The sequence below is a fragment of the Arvicanthis niloticus genome, chromosome 1 (assembly GCF_011762505.2).
Source record: "Arvicanthis niloticus isolate mArvNil1 chromosome 1, mArvNil1.pat.X, whole genome shotgun sequence".
NCBI lineage: Eukaryota > Metazoa > Chordata > Mammalia > Rodentia > Muridae > Arvicanthis > Arvicanthis niloticus.
In genome coordinates, this window is record NC_047658.1 from 148855919 (window position 1) to 148872161 (window position 16243).

Consider the following 16243-nt stretch of genomic DNA (forward strand, 5'->3'; position numbering starts at 1 on the left):
GGAGTTTTTAAAAGAACTTAAAACAGTAACTGGCAAAGAAGTTAAGAAGAAGACTCAAAAGCACCATGAAGAATGTTACTAATCCCTGACCTGGCTGCAAGGTTTCCAGGAAGGTAGAACTTCAGAATCCTGCATTGAGCCAGGGCCTTTGGAAAGAACCACTGCTCTCAGGTCAGTGGGACCCGTGTCTTTATTTGAGGTGGACAGAAAGCCTCTCTGGTAAAGTTTAGGCCGACATAGCTCCCATGTTCTAAGATCAAGAAAATATAATTAGAAGACAAGCTGCCATAAATAGGCAGAAATAAACCACGCACACACACACACACACAAACAAGTTTAATCCCTAACCACTATAGATAACAGGATTGTCAAATGTAGAATATAACCAGGTGGAAAATATTCCAAAGAAAAAGGCTAAAACCACACAAAATGCTGGAGAGCAGTAAAACATCATCAGGAGCCACGAGGGAGATTTGAGAAGAAGACTATGAAACTCTCAGAAACAACAAGAAAAAATAAAGTGCATTTGAAAGTAAAACTCAGTAGTGGTTTTGATGCAGCTGAACGGAGAATCAGTGACTTGGAAGATACACTTGGGAAATCACCCAGTGCAGCAGCACAGAGAGGCAGAAGAAGAAACACTATGAGAAAGGTTAAGGACTTGGAAGGCAGATGGGAAGCCTAACACGTCTAAGTGGAGTTTCAGAGAGAGGGGGCTGAGGGAAGAGCATGGGGACTTTTTCTAAGATAAGCACAAACTGGTTTTTTTTTTTTTTTTTCTTAAAGTTCCCGAGAGAGGCTTTGGCTATGGGGATGGCTCCACGGATAAAAATGCTTTCTGTGGAAACATGAAGGCCTGGGTTTGGATATTTAACACCTATGTAAAAGTAGGGTAGGGCGGCATATGTCTGTAATCCCATCATGAGGCTGGTGGCATGCTGATCTCAAGTTTAGTAGCTAGCTAGTCTAGCCAAATCTGTGAACCTCAGGTTCAATAAGAGACGCTGTCTGATGATGGTGGTGGTGGTGGTGGTGGTGGTGGTGGTGGTGGTGGTGGTGATGAAGGCACTTTATGTCGCTCTTGTCTCCCACATACATGTATGAGTCACACTCGTATAAACACGTACACACCACACAGCCACAAAAAGATTCCTATTTCTACATGTGGTTGTGAAACTATAAAATACAAACGAGTAGGCGAGGGAGGGAGGGAGAGAGGGAGGGAGAGAGAGAGAGAGAGAGAGAGAGAGAGAGAGAGAGAGAGAGAGAGGTAGAAAAAGACAAGAGGCAGATCACCTACAAAGAAATGCCATTACTAGAAATAGGAATCTAAAGCAGAAGACAGCAGCTGGAAGACAGTGAGAAAATAACCTTCGGTCTGAAAAACATCTTTCCAGAACAGAGACACAATAAAGATATTTTTAGAGTAAGCAAAACCTGGAAGTTTACCAGCATCTGGCATTCAGTAAAGAACAGCCTAAAGGGGGGAAATACCAGGAAAAGGGGGGAAATAATCCCAGAAGGCCTTCCTGAGAGGCAAGGTGGAAGATGAAGAAATAGAAAGTGAAAATTTCTATAACTATAAAACGTGGCTTTTTTAAAATAATAATAACAGCATTAATAATCACTGTACTGGGCAGGGTTAATAAGGAGCAAGACTAAAACACTCTCCCATGCTCAGAGGGCACATACACAGTCGGAGCGCACCAAGGGCCCTGCATTGTTCCAGAAGGAGGTTAGGATAATTTTAGACTTTGCACAGTTAAAATGTATCATAAAATCTCAAACACAACCACAAATAAAACAGAAGTAGAGGGTATTAACCCCAAATCAATAGGCAAAAATAAAAGATTAAAAAAAAAACCCAAGAACCTTTCTTATCTTCAATTTTTAAAAGCCCTTTAATAAATAAAACAATTTTTTTTTTCATGATAGAATCTTACTATGTAGCTCAGGGTGGCCTCACACTCAGGCCAATCCTCCTGCCTCAGCTTCCTTAGTGCTGAGCTTACAGGCATGCAAACACCACCTCATCTAGCTATAGTGGTTCAAAAGGAAAATAGCTTAAAAAAAAACTAACAACAAAACAACAACAACAAAAACAACAAGGAAATGAACAAATACTAGAAACAAGCCCGGAAGCCTAAACAGCTTGCTGCTCCCATTACACAGGGGCAGACTAACTTCATTAGAGACAATCAGGTGTGCCCCAACAGTTTTAAAACCCAAGCCAGAAGTACCTGCCATGGAAAAACACACAACCCCTCCCCCCCCCACACACACACACATAAAGACTATAAAAAGTGCAAAGAAAAGTGTGGGGAAAAGTGTACTTTTTGTGGTAGTTTTCTCTCACTGCAAAGGCGGAGTTAAGGGACTGTGAAGGGCGCCACTCTGACTCACTGCTTCAGAGGCTCGCGGCTTGGCCTCTTGCTCCTGCGCATGCGGGAAGGGAGCCATCATGGCAGAAGCACGAAGAAAAACCCAAACCACTCACTTATGGCTAAGACATGAAGAAGAGAGGGGAAGGGGAGGAGACTGGGCCCCATCATCTGCTTCGGGGACATGTCCCAGGTGACTGGATGGCTTTCCAAAGGTTACATCTCTCAAAGTTCCCATTCCCTCTTAAGAGTGCCAAACTGGTGACAAAGCCGGTAACACCGGGGCTCTCAGGGGCTTTTGACAGCCACACTAGGTAACCTGGTGTACGCTAACCAAAGGAAAAGTCACCAGCTATACGATTAGGCTGAACGTGTAATCAGATTGAATGATAGATCCACACACCAAGAAAACATGAGAATGGTAAAATTATACCTAATAAATTCGCCCTGGCATATATAATACAAAATTCGACAAACTCCATTTGAAGAAAATGGACCGCCACAGTAGGACATTGCAAAATAAGCGTCTTGGTTATTAATAAGCAAAGCAGGCAAAGGTTTACTAAAGATTCTGATTCGAACGACGCACTAACAGGCTTGACTTGATGGCTGTATAGAGAAGAGTGGTTGCATCTTTTACCTATGACCCTGAGCAGATCGATGGACCTCAATTTCCCCATCTGCACAGTGGGGACAGCTCTGCATGGTGTTTAAATCCAGTCTGAGGCCTCAACGGCGATAAGGCTCACTGTTATTTCATGCATCTTTAGAAAAGGAAGAATTGCTAATTCAGTGCGGGCTGCCAATTGGAAATCACGTGTCAGTTTTGGCGATTAAATGTACCAAAAATTGTGACTTGGAGCCAATGGCTCGATGCTCCTTGTGTGGGCCGCCGTGCTGGGTAAAATGAGAAGCTCCCTGCTGCGTCTGTGTTTGCCTTCAGAACTGTTTTATAAGCAGGTGAAGGCAAAGCCCAGGAGCCGGTGCTGGAATTCAGAACGGGCATGTGTGCTTTTGGTGGCCTCAAATCCCCACGTATTTAGAAAGCAGTAGCACTGCCCGCTTCCCAGGTCAGCAGGTCTTCAGAGGAGAAAGGGTTTGTGAGGAAAGCCCAAGAGAGGAAGACTGAGTCAGTCAGAGGCCTCCAGAGCCCACACTGCAGGGCTGTCATGGGCCACTGAGGCTTTGCCTTTGCCTTGCAGTGGAGTTGGGGGACTAAGGAGACCCCGGCTGGCCCATCACTTAAAACATGGGGAGGAGAGAATCTTCAAGGCAAGTGATGGGAGACAAGAACATACGCTGAGTTTCCGAATGGATGAAAAATTCAGGTTACTAAAAGTAGCCTTGCCGTTTGCGGCAGAGGCAATTTTAGTGTCTTAATTATATTACTATTTTGAGTGGCTTTTTATAAAAACTCGTCATTTCTTTGCAAAAATCAGGGTTTTTTTTGTTGATGTTGTTGCTGTTGTTAACATGCCCCTTAAAAATAAATTTAAAAACAAATAAACGACAAATAAGCGTCAGTATCTTTGACCCTGAGAGGCAGATGGCATTCTCTCGGTAAAGAGACCTTTGAGCTGCCTGTCCTATGCTCACCTGGGGGCCTCTGGGAGTCTCTGGATGACCTCTGACCACCAGGGGTGTCTGTCTCATGAGTGACACTGGCTACTTGGGACCTTCCCAGTTTGGGTGTTTTTGTCCCTTTGAGGACAGTGAGTTGTTACAAACCCTAATTTCCTTCTGCCTCCAGCCAATGGTAGCACCAGGACCCCAACAGTGACTTCATCTGAAAACCAACAGACAAAGTGGTGTTGAGAAGATGGCCCCAGAAGTAGGCCTGGCAACCTTAAGTGTGACCCCAGAATCCATGGAAAGCTAAGAGAGAAACAACTCCTGAAAACTGACCTCTGACCACCCACCCCCCATGGTGAAGTGTGGTGGCGCGCCCCCCACCCCATAATAATAAATAGTTTAATTAAAAATTTGTTTTTCAATCTACACATGTTCCCATGACAGGAAGCTGACACTGATTCTGAGAGATGCATTTGTTGGAGGGACACAGTTCATTGTTACGCAATTATAAAAACAACACTGTTAATATTCTCCGAGGTAATGGCCGTCACTTCTCTGAAAAATGGTACCAGCCACTTGACCTTTTACCCACTGTATTTGGTTCCTGTGGCTGCTGAGACAAATCACCCCAAACCTAATGGCTTAAAGCAGAACAAATTGATTATCTTACCATCGTGTGTATTAGACAGCTGATGTTGGTCTCACTGGGCCAAAATGAAGTGTTGGCAAGGTTGCTGCCTTCCAGGGATGCTAGGCAATGTTCTTTCCTCTCCCGTTCTTTCTTCAGTAACACCTACATCATCGTCCCCTGGCTCTTGGCCCTTCCCTCCAGCTCTAGTGCCAGGAAGGGCGTTCGAACCTTTCCTTCATGGGATTACTCTCCTCTCCTCTCCTCTCCTCTTCTACCTCCTGCTTTCCTGTTTGTGTGGGCGTAACCTCCCCATCAAAAGGTCATTAACACATTCACATCTGCAAAGTGCCTTCTGCCATGGAAGAAAACATTCATGGTTTCTGGGGACTAGGACACAGGCCTCTTTGGGTGAGTGCTGGTCTCTCTTTCTCTCTCTCTGTGTGTGTGTGTGTGTGTGTGTGTGTGTGTGTGTGTGCCTGGAGACAAGGAGGACATAGAGCATAGAGGCCTGGGTCTTTTGAGCTGGTTAGCAGAGTCTGTTGCCTGCCCTTGTTTGTGGCTGCCCAGGGCTGCAGAGCAGGAGGCACGCATGCAGCAATGAGATATTTCTGGAAAGCCTGCCACACACTGCTGAGAGCTCTTCTTAGGAAGTTTAAGAATGGAATTGAAAGGCCTGGCTCCGGCTCCAACAGGATCTTATAGTATTCAGCGTCAGGGGCCGAGCATGCTGTACCACAGCTGAAGATTCAGCATCTGTGGTCATTCTTCCGTGATACTGATGACAATAAGTCTCAGGGTTAAAGGTGGCCCATTTAAGAAATACATTTTTTTTTCCTTCGAGAAACCTTTGGAGGAAGTCCTTTTTAGCTGTTTGAATCAGAAAGTATTGAAGTTCCCCTACCTGGGCTTTAACGGCAGCAGCAGGCTCTGCGGAAGGAGAATAGCCCCTTTCTTCCCTGGAACTGTTAAATCTAAATTGGTAAAGTTCGGATCCTGGGACGTGGGTGGCTGTACATGTAATAGGGGCTCAGGCAGCTGTTGAACTAAATAATCCCCGAGCTTGCTTTTAGATTACAGCATTTGAATAAGTAGAAAGAGATTGAAACTAGAAGCAATTTAGTGATAGCCATTAAAACTTAAGACATACATTTCCTTAAGCCAGCATTTCCGCTTCTTGGTGGTCACCTGAGACAAAAGTTTACATGTGTCTGTGAGGATAACATGCCTTGTGTGTCAACGCCTGCAACGGGTGGAGACAAGAAGTGATGTCAAGACCACTTGAAAAATAAGGAAATGTGTATGGTATGTCTGCATGAAACAGCTTTTTAAAAAAAGATACATGTACATATTTGAACATGCTACACAGAGGAAATCAAGTGTGTCAGGGATGTATCTCAGCAACTCATCCCAAAATTGTGTATTATGATGTATAGAGAATTTATATAATGTAGAATATCATCTATTATCTATTCACCTCTATCTATCTATCTATCTATCTATCTATCTACCTATCTATCTATCTACCTATTTGTCTATCATCTATGCATTCATCTATCATCTACCTAAATATCATCTATTCATCTATCCATCTATCTATCAATCTATCAATCTATCTATCTATCTATCATCTATCAATCTATAACACATTGATTACTACCAGAAAACAAACGCCACACTGGAAACAATTGTTATTCTGAGAGTGACTAAAACGAGCTTGCAGTTGAGGCCAGAGGTTGGAAAAGGTGGGTTTTTACCTTCATTTATATTGTCTGACTTCCCCCTCCCCAATGTAACATATTTAAGTGTAATTAAACGAGAAACATATTTAGCAGCAGAAAGTGAAACTGGGCCTGGGGAGGTAGCTTAGCCAATAAAGTGCTTGCCTCCTAAGCCTGGGGATCTGAGTTTGGATTTTCAGAATCCACTGCATGAGGTCTGCAATACCAGTTTTTGAGGTAGGGGCAGGGAGCAGGTAGATCCTTGGAGTACATTGACCAGACAGCCTCACCAAACCAGTGAGTTCCAGGTTCAGTGAGAGAACCTTTTTCAAAACTGAATGAATACAGTGGGGATCAAAGAAAGAAGACACACCTCATATTGACCCCCTGACATCTGCATGCTCAGACATGTGTGAGTGCACCTGAACACACATGTACACATACAAACCGGTACATCACACACACACACACACACACACACACACACACACACACAGAGATTGAGAGAGAGAGAGAGAGAGAGAGAGAGACAGAGAGATTGAGAGAGAGAGAGAGAGAGAGAGAGATTGAGAGAGAGAGAGAGAGAGAAAGTGAGAGAGAGAGAGAGAGAGAAATCAAGTGAGCTAATGCAACAGATTAAGATAATATCAAAACAGTTGATCCAATCTGTTAAAGTATCAGTACCACTCATGTGTGTATACTAATGCTCATGCATGGGGAGGTCCACATGTGTATGTAAACTCAAAACACAGGCTAGGTTGTTCGGTCAGTGAGCCTGAAGGACCTGCCTATCTCTGCCCTCCCAGCTCTGGGTATACAAGCGTGTCCACCATGCCAGCACTCTGCCTGAGTTCTGGCATTCAGAGCCCCATCCTTACAAGGCAAGGACTTCACCAACTGGGCTATCCTCCAGCCCTAATATAATATTATTAAAACAACAACAACAACACAACAGGACTGAAAGTTCAAACACATTTACTCCTGTTTTGTTTAAAGCATGTGTACATGTATATCTGTATACATTTAGACACACGTTTTTAACATAGCGCATAAATCTAAATGTATTTATACTCACACAGAACCTATTATTTATGACACCTGTCTACTCATAGCATGCATGCATATGCATGCACCGAAACCTCACATATCTGCCTAAGGTTATGATACCATGGTAAGTGCTGATTTAGTTAAATCATAGATAAATATCCTATTCTTTTTCATTGCTCTTATTATTTTTAATGGTATCTCCTACGTGATCATGATTAATCAGGTAATTGAATACAGTTTGCCTTTTAAATAATTCAATTAGCTTTAGTAAATTAAAAAAGTTTCCTGACATAGTTGCAAAATTGAGAGAGAGAGAGAAAAAAAAAAGCCAAAACACTGCTTTACAATCTGCAACATCCTTTAAACGAAACCCTCCAGAGTGTGAAGAGCCTGCTAAGGTTTTACCAAATGAATGCTCTTTGTGTAGAAAAACTGATCTAAATCGTGGTTTAAACTTTACAACCACTACAGTTCTCCACTGGAGCCAACTCCTGCTGGAAACAAAGAGTGCAGAGGGGTTGCTTATCTCAGACCTATGGGGATAGCCCTTAGACCACAGCTGTAAAGGATTGCATCAGATTGACACCAACAGGAATCCCTCTCCAGACTCTATGAGACTGGAGATTGGGTGTTTAGTTCCACTGAGAAAAGGGGAAGCCACCGGGCTTTCTATTTGCCCAGGGAACAGTCCTGAAGACCCTCAACGGTCTGTGCGTGCACAGCCTTCTCTGGGGGCGATCAAGTCCTCCCCTCTCCCGGTGGGGAGGCAGCTATCCGCAGACCTCAATCACGCCCCTGCCGGGTTAGCAGATAAGCCCTCCATATGCGCAGACACTCGCCCAGCTGTGGTGGAGGAGCCGTGAGCCGCCCCTTCCCTCCCCCCATCCCCCGCAGAACAAAGGGCGGTCATTTTCTGCTCCTCCCAGAGTCAGAAGCACGCACATGCCTTCCATCACAATTAACTCAAGAATCCGAAACACAACACAGACCCACCCGCAACATGTGCAAAATCAATGCTGTCGATAGCCAGACGGAGGATACTGAAAAAGCAAAGCAAAACAAACCTATTCAAAGAGTAAATACTCGGAGTAACAGGGCTCCGGTCAGACACATCACAAGGTCAACAAATGCAAGGCGACTTTAAGTACTAGATACCTTATAAACCAACGAGCTGGCTGTTATCCCTGGGGATGCAAAAAGTAAACGCATTCTGGGATAGGCTAATAGAAAGATCTGTAGGATAATGGGTGGGCCTGCCCCTACCAGGACATGGGTGCTACAGGTAAAGATATTCCTATTCAATTTTTAAAAATATCGACCCCTGAGACATGCCTCTCTGAGAGCCTACAATCAGACAGAGGAGGAAGCAGAATTTAATATGGATACAAGGCAGATGAAAGAGGTCTAAATCAGAGATGCTGCCAAGGAGTCGGGTAGGATGAGAGGCAGGGATCCTGTCTGTCTCTATGTGAAACAATGGTGGCTTTATATCTTCAAGGCAGCCACCAAACAAAAGCTAAGGAAATGGCCTATTAAGCTCCCTTGTGAGGGGCTTAGATTAGTCAAACGGGTTTTGACCTGAGTAACAGAGCTGTATTGCCGACTGATCACCTCAATCGTCAGATGGTGCTCAGTGCGTGGCTGGAGCATCCACACACTACAGGACTGGCCTTGTCAGGAGGCAAGAGGAGGTGGACCAAATGACCTCCCAAGGTCCTGATTTAAATATGTCTGTATAGTCAGCTCTTGGTCATCCGGCCCAAAGGAGAAGACAGTGACAAATCTTCCTAAGCTGAAGATAATAAAAGTTGTATTTGCCTTTGGAATGTACATTGGTACTTAAATTGGACTGTGCCTTTCTGATGCTCCAAGAATTCACAATGCCTTGCAACGGCCACCGAGAAACCCTGACCTGGAGCTGGGAGGCTGCCCGATTTCTCCATTTTCGCTTATCCCGATTCCTCCCATAACTCTTTTTCCTTTGCGTGAGCAACAAATGCGTCGTTCAGAATGACACACAGCAGCTGCAGCTACTTCAGCAGCCGCCTGGGAGAGAAACAGGTCAAGACCATCTACGATCTAGGTCTTGTTTGAAAAGGTAATTCCAGTCACCCTACAGGACCCAGGCCTGTGGCAAGCTGGACATGGTGTAGTCGCCCACTCTACAATGACTATGAATGACAGTCTAGTTTCTCAACCACAGAGGACACAAAAGTTCTTGAGCTCAAAAGACAGGTCTGGGGGGTGGGGTGGGGGAGGGGGTAGAGGCACAGCCATTGCTCAGAAAGGAGGAAGTTGAATGCTCAGGTAGTACAGGGGCAGCTCCCACCCTCCAAAGGATGTGTGAGATGGAGACACATGGAAGCCAAGTTTAACCTGGGGCTTGGGTAACCAACTTGAACAATGGGTCTGTTGGTCACAAGTGCCCTTTGACCTGGTAAAGACAAAGAGACCCTGAGACCTGGACACCAAACTTGTTTTTTCTTTCCAAGCAGACAAGGTCAGGATGTGCCTTAGGGATGTGTGTGTGTGTGTGTGTGTGTGTGTGAGAGAGAGAGAAAGAGAGAGAGAGAGAGAGAGAGAGAGAGAGAGAGAGAGAGACACTCACACAGAGAGAGATTTCCTCTGTAACCTGCTGGTTTTGCAGCTGGGTGATGAATCAGAGGAGGGTGATACAGCCCAGAACTAAGGTGTCAGCATGTCTCAGAGAGGGCATCAAAGAGAGAATGAAAGACCAGAAAGGCCTTTGCATCTTCCTTCATGGGAGCATGGGAGCATTGTTAGTTCTTCAAGGCTTTTCCACCCCTGTGGTGACCTCAAGGGAAAGTGTGAGTAGCCACAGGGTAGCAGACAAGGTCTCCTGAAGTGACCATGCAGAGGCAGTAGAGGCAGGCCAGGGGGTACACCAGATGGGAATGGGAGCAGAAGACAACCTCCCTGGGGAGACAGGGAGAGACTTTCCATGGGGAGGGAAGGGGCGTGACAGCACCTGCCAGGTGTCCCGTGAGCGGAAAAGAGGGTGAGGGGCCTTAGGTTTTCCATAGTAACTTGTGAGAAAATGAGCTCATACCAGGGTAAGGATGAAAAGGAGGAATTTCCTCTCATTTCCTCTGTCCTGAGCCCCCAGGGCCCATCTGCTTATGGGTAAGGATGGAAAGGAGGAATTTCCTCTCATTTCCTCTGTCCTGAGCCCCCAGGGCCCATCTGCTTATGGGTAAGGATGGAAAGGAGGAATTTCCTCTCATTTCCTCTGTCCTCTGCCCCCAGGGCCCATCTGGGGAGACTGGTGTCACCTATCAGGAGACAGGGCCAACCAGGGCTTCTCAGAAATGGAGTGCTGGCAGCGTGTGGCGCTGGGCATGGCTCAACTTCTCTCTGCTCCCAGGGACACTGTGCATTACAGGCTGAACACAGGTAAGCCGCCCCGCCCACCTCGGGAACAGCCGAGCCCTGCTACCACCTGTATCTGCACTGTTTTATCATTTTCTGCTCTTTAAGCAGAACTGAACTGCCAGCTTGAAACCTGGCTATTTGATTAGAATTAGACATTCAGTTCCTTGCGCTGGGCATGGTGAGGCATGTCTAGAAACCCAATACCAAGGTATCACAAGTTTCAGGCCAGCCAAAGTACAGATCAAAAAAAGCTATGTCCAAAAAAAAAATGTAGGCAAGAAGAAATTCAATTCGTTTACCATATTAGCCATACTTAAAATCTTAATTGTCACATGTGACTAATGAACACCATACAGGGAAAACACTACGTTGCTTCTAGAAGGTGTAGCACTGAGTGGCTCTCATCTTCTCAGGATAGAATAAATAATTAAATAGAGAAAATCCCTTTAAAAACATCTTTTCTATGTAGCATCACCATGGACCCTGAGTTCAATCCTGGGAGGTGGGTAGGTAGAAAAGATCCAGTAAGATCAATGCACCCATTTTACAGATGAGGAAAATAAAGCTGAAGCACAAAAGCTGGCAACTATTGGGCTAAATAGGGTTAAACTTAAAACCAGTTCTTCACTGTTAAGTTGTGACGCATGCCTGTAATCCCAGCAACTTGGGATGTGGAGGTAAGAGGAATAAAAAACTATCCTCGGCTACATAGCAAGTTCAAGACTACCCTGGGATCGATGAGACCCTTTCACAAGATGTTTAAAACCAATTCTTCCATCTCTAAGACTAATGCTTTTTACTCTTGCATATGACTGCTACAAATAATGTCACTCGTTAGGTACTTTGTTCTACATTACAAAAAAAAAAAAAAAAAAAGCAGTCTCTTAGAACGAGGCAAATGGCCCCTGCTTTGTTCTTATCACTGGTCTTTGAAGTGGTGGCTAGACTTTGTGTAGTATAGTGTGGTAACTCTAGGACCTCCTGAGGTTTGACTCCTGACTTATCCATTTACCATGTATTTATGAAAGCCAATTGCTGTCTTTTGTTTGGTTTCCTGAGGCAGTCTCACAGTGCTCCTCCATCTCCCAAGTGTTGGAATCCCAGGCATGTACCACAACACATGCCTCTGTGGCTCTGGGGACTGAACCCAGGGCTTCCTGCATGTTGGGCAAGCAGTCTACCGACTAAGCTACATTCCTTACCCCCCAGCCCCCAATTTTGAGTTTCGTCTCTACATCTCTAAATGGTATGTTGGGATGACAGAGGCATGAGGAAGGTGGTGCATGAGAAGCAGGATGACAGAGCCTGGCACACGGTGGCGCTCAGTAAATAACCATCATCCGTGGTGACTGGCAGAACTCACAATGTGCTATCCTGTGCAATAGCCAAGTGAGGCTTCAGGACAAGGTATCACGGCGATCCCTTCCTTCCAGAGGATGTTCGTGCATCTCAAGGACATGCAACTGGAGAGCTGTACACCCAGGGCACCATTTCAAGCCATCCGAACTCCCAGTCTCTGCTTTTCCAGCTATGCAATAGTATTCTTTTTCAGAGGAGGAGCAGCAGGCAGCATGCCTAGCCAGGGGAGGCTTAACTATCTCTCCTGATTTCCCTCTTCGCTCTTCTTTGAAATGGGTAATTAACGTTTTCTTAGCCTTATGTAAAGTGCCGTGGGAATCAGTGAGCACGCAGCAACCCCTTCTACGGGCTAATACCTTTATGTCCTGTCCGTGTAGAACCTCACTGGGAAGGAAGTGATACCTGCATGGTGGATGGAGCTGACGGGTGACAAGAGGTAGCCTTGAAAAGCCAGCAGATAGCTTTCCTCTAAGCTGCCATTTGCCCCATGTCCCTGTTCTGCAAAGGACAAAGCCACAGCATCCCAGAGCTGCAGCTCTGCCAGCAAGGCAAGCGCGCACTGACCACAAAGGACTGCAGACCCAAGTGAGAACAAGCACCGGCCACTGCACTGTGGTTTGGAGTTCTGTCACACAACCATATCACTGCAAAAGCTGATTAATACATCTGTCAGACTCAGGGTGGGAGGTACTTACCCCGCCACAACGATCTCGAAGTCCCCATCGTGGTCCACATCCGTCACTGCCACTCCATAGTTGAGCTGGGTGGGGTTGCTGTCATAGTCAGGGGGCAGAACTGAGTTGGTGACTGCAGTGAACATGGGCTCAGCCCTCTGGGATCCCCCAGTGAGAGGCAGAAGCCACAGGGGCGGCAGCAGGAGCAAAGCCATCCTGACCATCTGAAAGCAAAAGTTACAGGCTTTACTGAAAGGCTCCAGAGCTGGGCAAATCCAGTCCTGGGGAGGAGGCTGTGTGGGCATTCTCCCCTGTCTCAGTGATCTTAAGACCACTGCTTTGTATGTGTGTTGTTATCCTAAAACTACAACCTGCCTCCATCCCAGTGGGCCACTAGTGCTGGTCTTTCCCCTTTTCTGTAGCACCCATCGCTGGATCATTTGCCATGGGATTTACTACGCCTCACACTTAGGAACTTGGCTGTCACCCTCTGCTAGAGTACAAGATCCACTTTGCCATGGATATTTGTCTGTTTTACTTACTTGATATGCACCAAACCAATAAATGGTTATGCAAGGAGCAGTCAGGACATATTTGAGGAAAGAAGGGAGGAAGGAATGAAGGAACCGAAGATGGAAGGAAAGATGTCCTATACTCTGAAAGAGGCAAATAACAGATTTCAATGCAGAGGTGGGGGTGGGACCCTCTCCCCCCCCCCCACACACACACACATTCAGGTCACTGGGTCTAGAGCAACAATAGAGGTAGTGAGGGATTGCTGTGTGACATACCCCAGAGGTAGCCTGGCAGGTTCCCCAAGACAAGATGCCTCCCAAGGGCTGTTGGCCATTGCTTCCAGACTAAGAGGCAGTCAGAGGATGCATTCCAGTGAGGTCTGGCAGATAGCACATCATTCACTTGGAGAAATTAAACCATTGTGTGTGTGTGTTTTATTATAAATTAATTATGTATAATGCATTGTATAATTCATTATTATATCTCTAACATAACTCAGGGTGTTGCCAAACAGCCTGGGACCATGGGAGCCAGTGGCACTCACCCAGGAGACAGCTGAGAATGGCCGGGGAGGTAGCACTCCACCTGCCCTAAGTGAGGGAATGCTGAAGCCAGGGCCACTCTATGATTCTGTCATAGGCAGAGAACTGGACCTCACAGAATGTCCCCCAGACAGTCGTGGAATTCCAGAAAGCCCGCGTAGGTCCAATCCAGCAGCAAAGCGCTACCCTCCTGCCTTCAGAAGGCAGCAAGCCTCCTGCTAGAACTTGGCTGCTTGCTTGTCAGCGCATCTGGCAGCAGAGAACAAGGCTGAACTGGACTGACATCTTAATGAGGGAAGAGCAAAGGAGATCTGAAGACTGTCTCCCCATATGGAGACAGATGCTCCTGCCAGAAAATGAGCTTGTGCTCCAGGTCAAGGACCCAGAGGCCAAAACGGGGGGTCCAGGCACTGCCTTTAGATCTAAACAGAATCTCAAGCCTCCTTGATGTCTTGTGGTAGAGAAATGCCGGGGCAGAGTGCCATCGGAGGGTAGAGACCATGCAGGATCCATCGTTAAAGGAGGTTCTTGTAGTGTGTTCAAAGTGCACATGTTGGGAGCCCATGTGCTCCCATGATACCAAATGAGGTCATTCCAAATTAAGAGTCCTCTGGCTAAGATAGCATCTTCTACTAAGGACAAGCACAAGCTCTCAGAGTTCTGCAGCCGAGCAGGACATTTCTCTGGCTAAGTAAACCCAGAGCCATCTTTACAAGCAGGTGCGGGTGGAAAAAGAATATTTAATAGGCAAGGTGGACATGATGAAGTGTAGCACAGATCTGAAGGTCACTAGACCTTTTATTTTATTTGACTTTATTGATAGCATGACTTCTATTGAAGGGACAATAGTGGACTCTTACTTGAGAGCCAGATCCAATTGATTGGCAGCGGCTGGGATATGTGATCAGCTTACAGCACCAGTGATGAGAGCTGCCTCCTTGGAGCTTGTCGGCTCCTTTGCAGCTGCAATTTGGGTCACTGAGACAGGGGTCAGATCCTAGTAGGGTGATAGCCACCCAACTGGAGAAAGTTCTAAAGAGGGCAAAGTCATGTGACCCAGACTCTTGATTTTTGTCTTTTCTCTGGGGGAAAAAAGCATACCTATGGGTTGACCTCAACTTTGTTTGGTGATCTTGACGAGTTCGAATACCACTGGGTTCCTGCTCTCTCCTTTGAAATATAAGTTTGGGAAGAGACCTCTGAGGGGCCTTTCTAGCTTCAAGACTCCATGGTGGATGAAAGGAAGTTTTAAAAGGAGATATTCAGAAGTCTCCACTGCATGTCCACAAACTGTTTCTGCTAACCTCATGCCAACCTGTATGGTTTTCCCTTCTGAGGCTATTAAACCCATTCAAAAGAAAACAACTTTCTAGAAGGGTCTTCTATAGTATTTCCCTTTAAAGGGCCAGGGCTGGAGGGGAGAAGTCTGTTAATAACATAGTCTTGGGGTATACTGGGGATCAGGCTTAGGGTTTGTGTTCCTTATGTCTAATTTTTCTGCCATGCCAAAGGTACCCCATAACCCACTCCTGGGGTACTAAGGACCAGCTTTAGGAAGCGAGGTGGTTAGTACTGGGCTATCTTGATTGCAGGTTAGGAAACAGTAACAGTGGGGAAGCTTATGAGGAGCTATGGTAACTGTACCTGCCTCTCTCCAGATGGAGGCTAACACTGGCATACTCCTTCACATCCTGGCTACTCAGAGTGGTCCACCCATAGAGCATCAGAAGCATCATTTAGCAGCCTACTAGAAATGCAGGTTGTTGGGTCCCACCCAAGACCTACTAAATCAGAATCCATTCCAACAAGATTCCGGATGATTTGTACATACGTTAAAATTTAAGAAGCATCGAACAGTCTTGGCTGAACACTGAAATCACGTGAGGAGCTTCACAAAATTCTCATGCCTAGCAACAATTTCTTAGAGAAGACACAAGAGCGCAGACGACAAAGGGAAATTAGACAAGATGGGCTATATCAAAATTAGAAACTTCGTGCGTCAAAGAACACTCACTAAAGAACGAAAAATCAACCACAGAATGGGTGTAAGCATTTGACAACTATACATCTGATAGGGTATTACCAGCCATAGTATATCAATAAAACACTCCTATAGCACAGCATCGAAGCAGGAGAAGAAGAAGAAGAGGAAGAGGAAGAGGAAGAGGAAGAGGAAGAGGAAGAGGAAGAGGAAGAGGAAGAAGAAGAAGAAGAAGAAGAAGAAGAAGAAGAAGAAGAAGAAGAAGAAGAAGAAGAAGAAGAAGAAGAGGAGGAGGAGGAGAAGGAGGAGAAAAAGAAAAGAAGAAGAAGAAGAAGAAGAAGAAGAAGAAGAAGAAGAAGAAGAAGAGGAGGAGGAGGAGAAGGAGGAGAAAAAGAAAAGAAAAAGGGAAAAGAAAGAAGGAAACTGATT

The 16243-nt window shown here is 45.7% G+C and overlaps 1 protein-coding gene across 4 annotated transcripts in view; it reads right to left on the reverse strand.

The window, feature by feature from the left end:
- The window catches only part of Crtac1 (cartilage acidic protein 1), a 142796-nt gene that overhangs the window by 112149 nt on the left and 14404 nt on the right, over nt 1-16243 (reverse strand). For all 4 annotated transcript variants that reach the window (XM_076921488.1, XM_076921497.1, XM_034496569.2 and 1 more), the window contains exon 2: nt 12797-12999. In XM_076921488.1, the coding sequence (XP_076777603.1) occupies nt 12797-12999 (203 nt within the window). The remainder of the gene's footprint in view (nt 1-12796; nt 13000-16243) is intronic.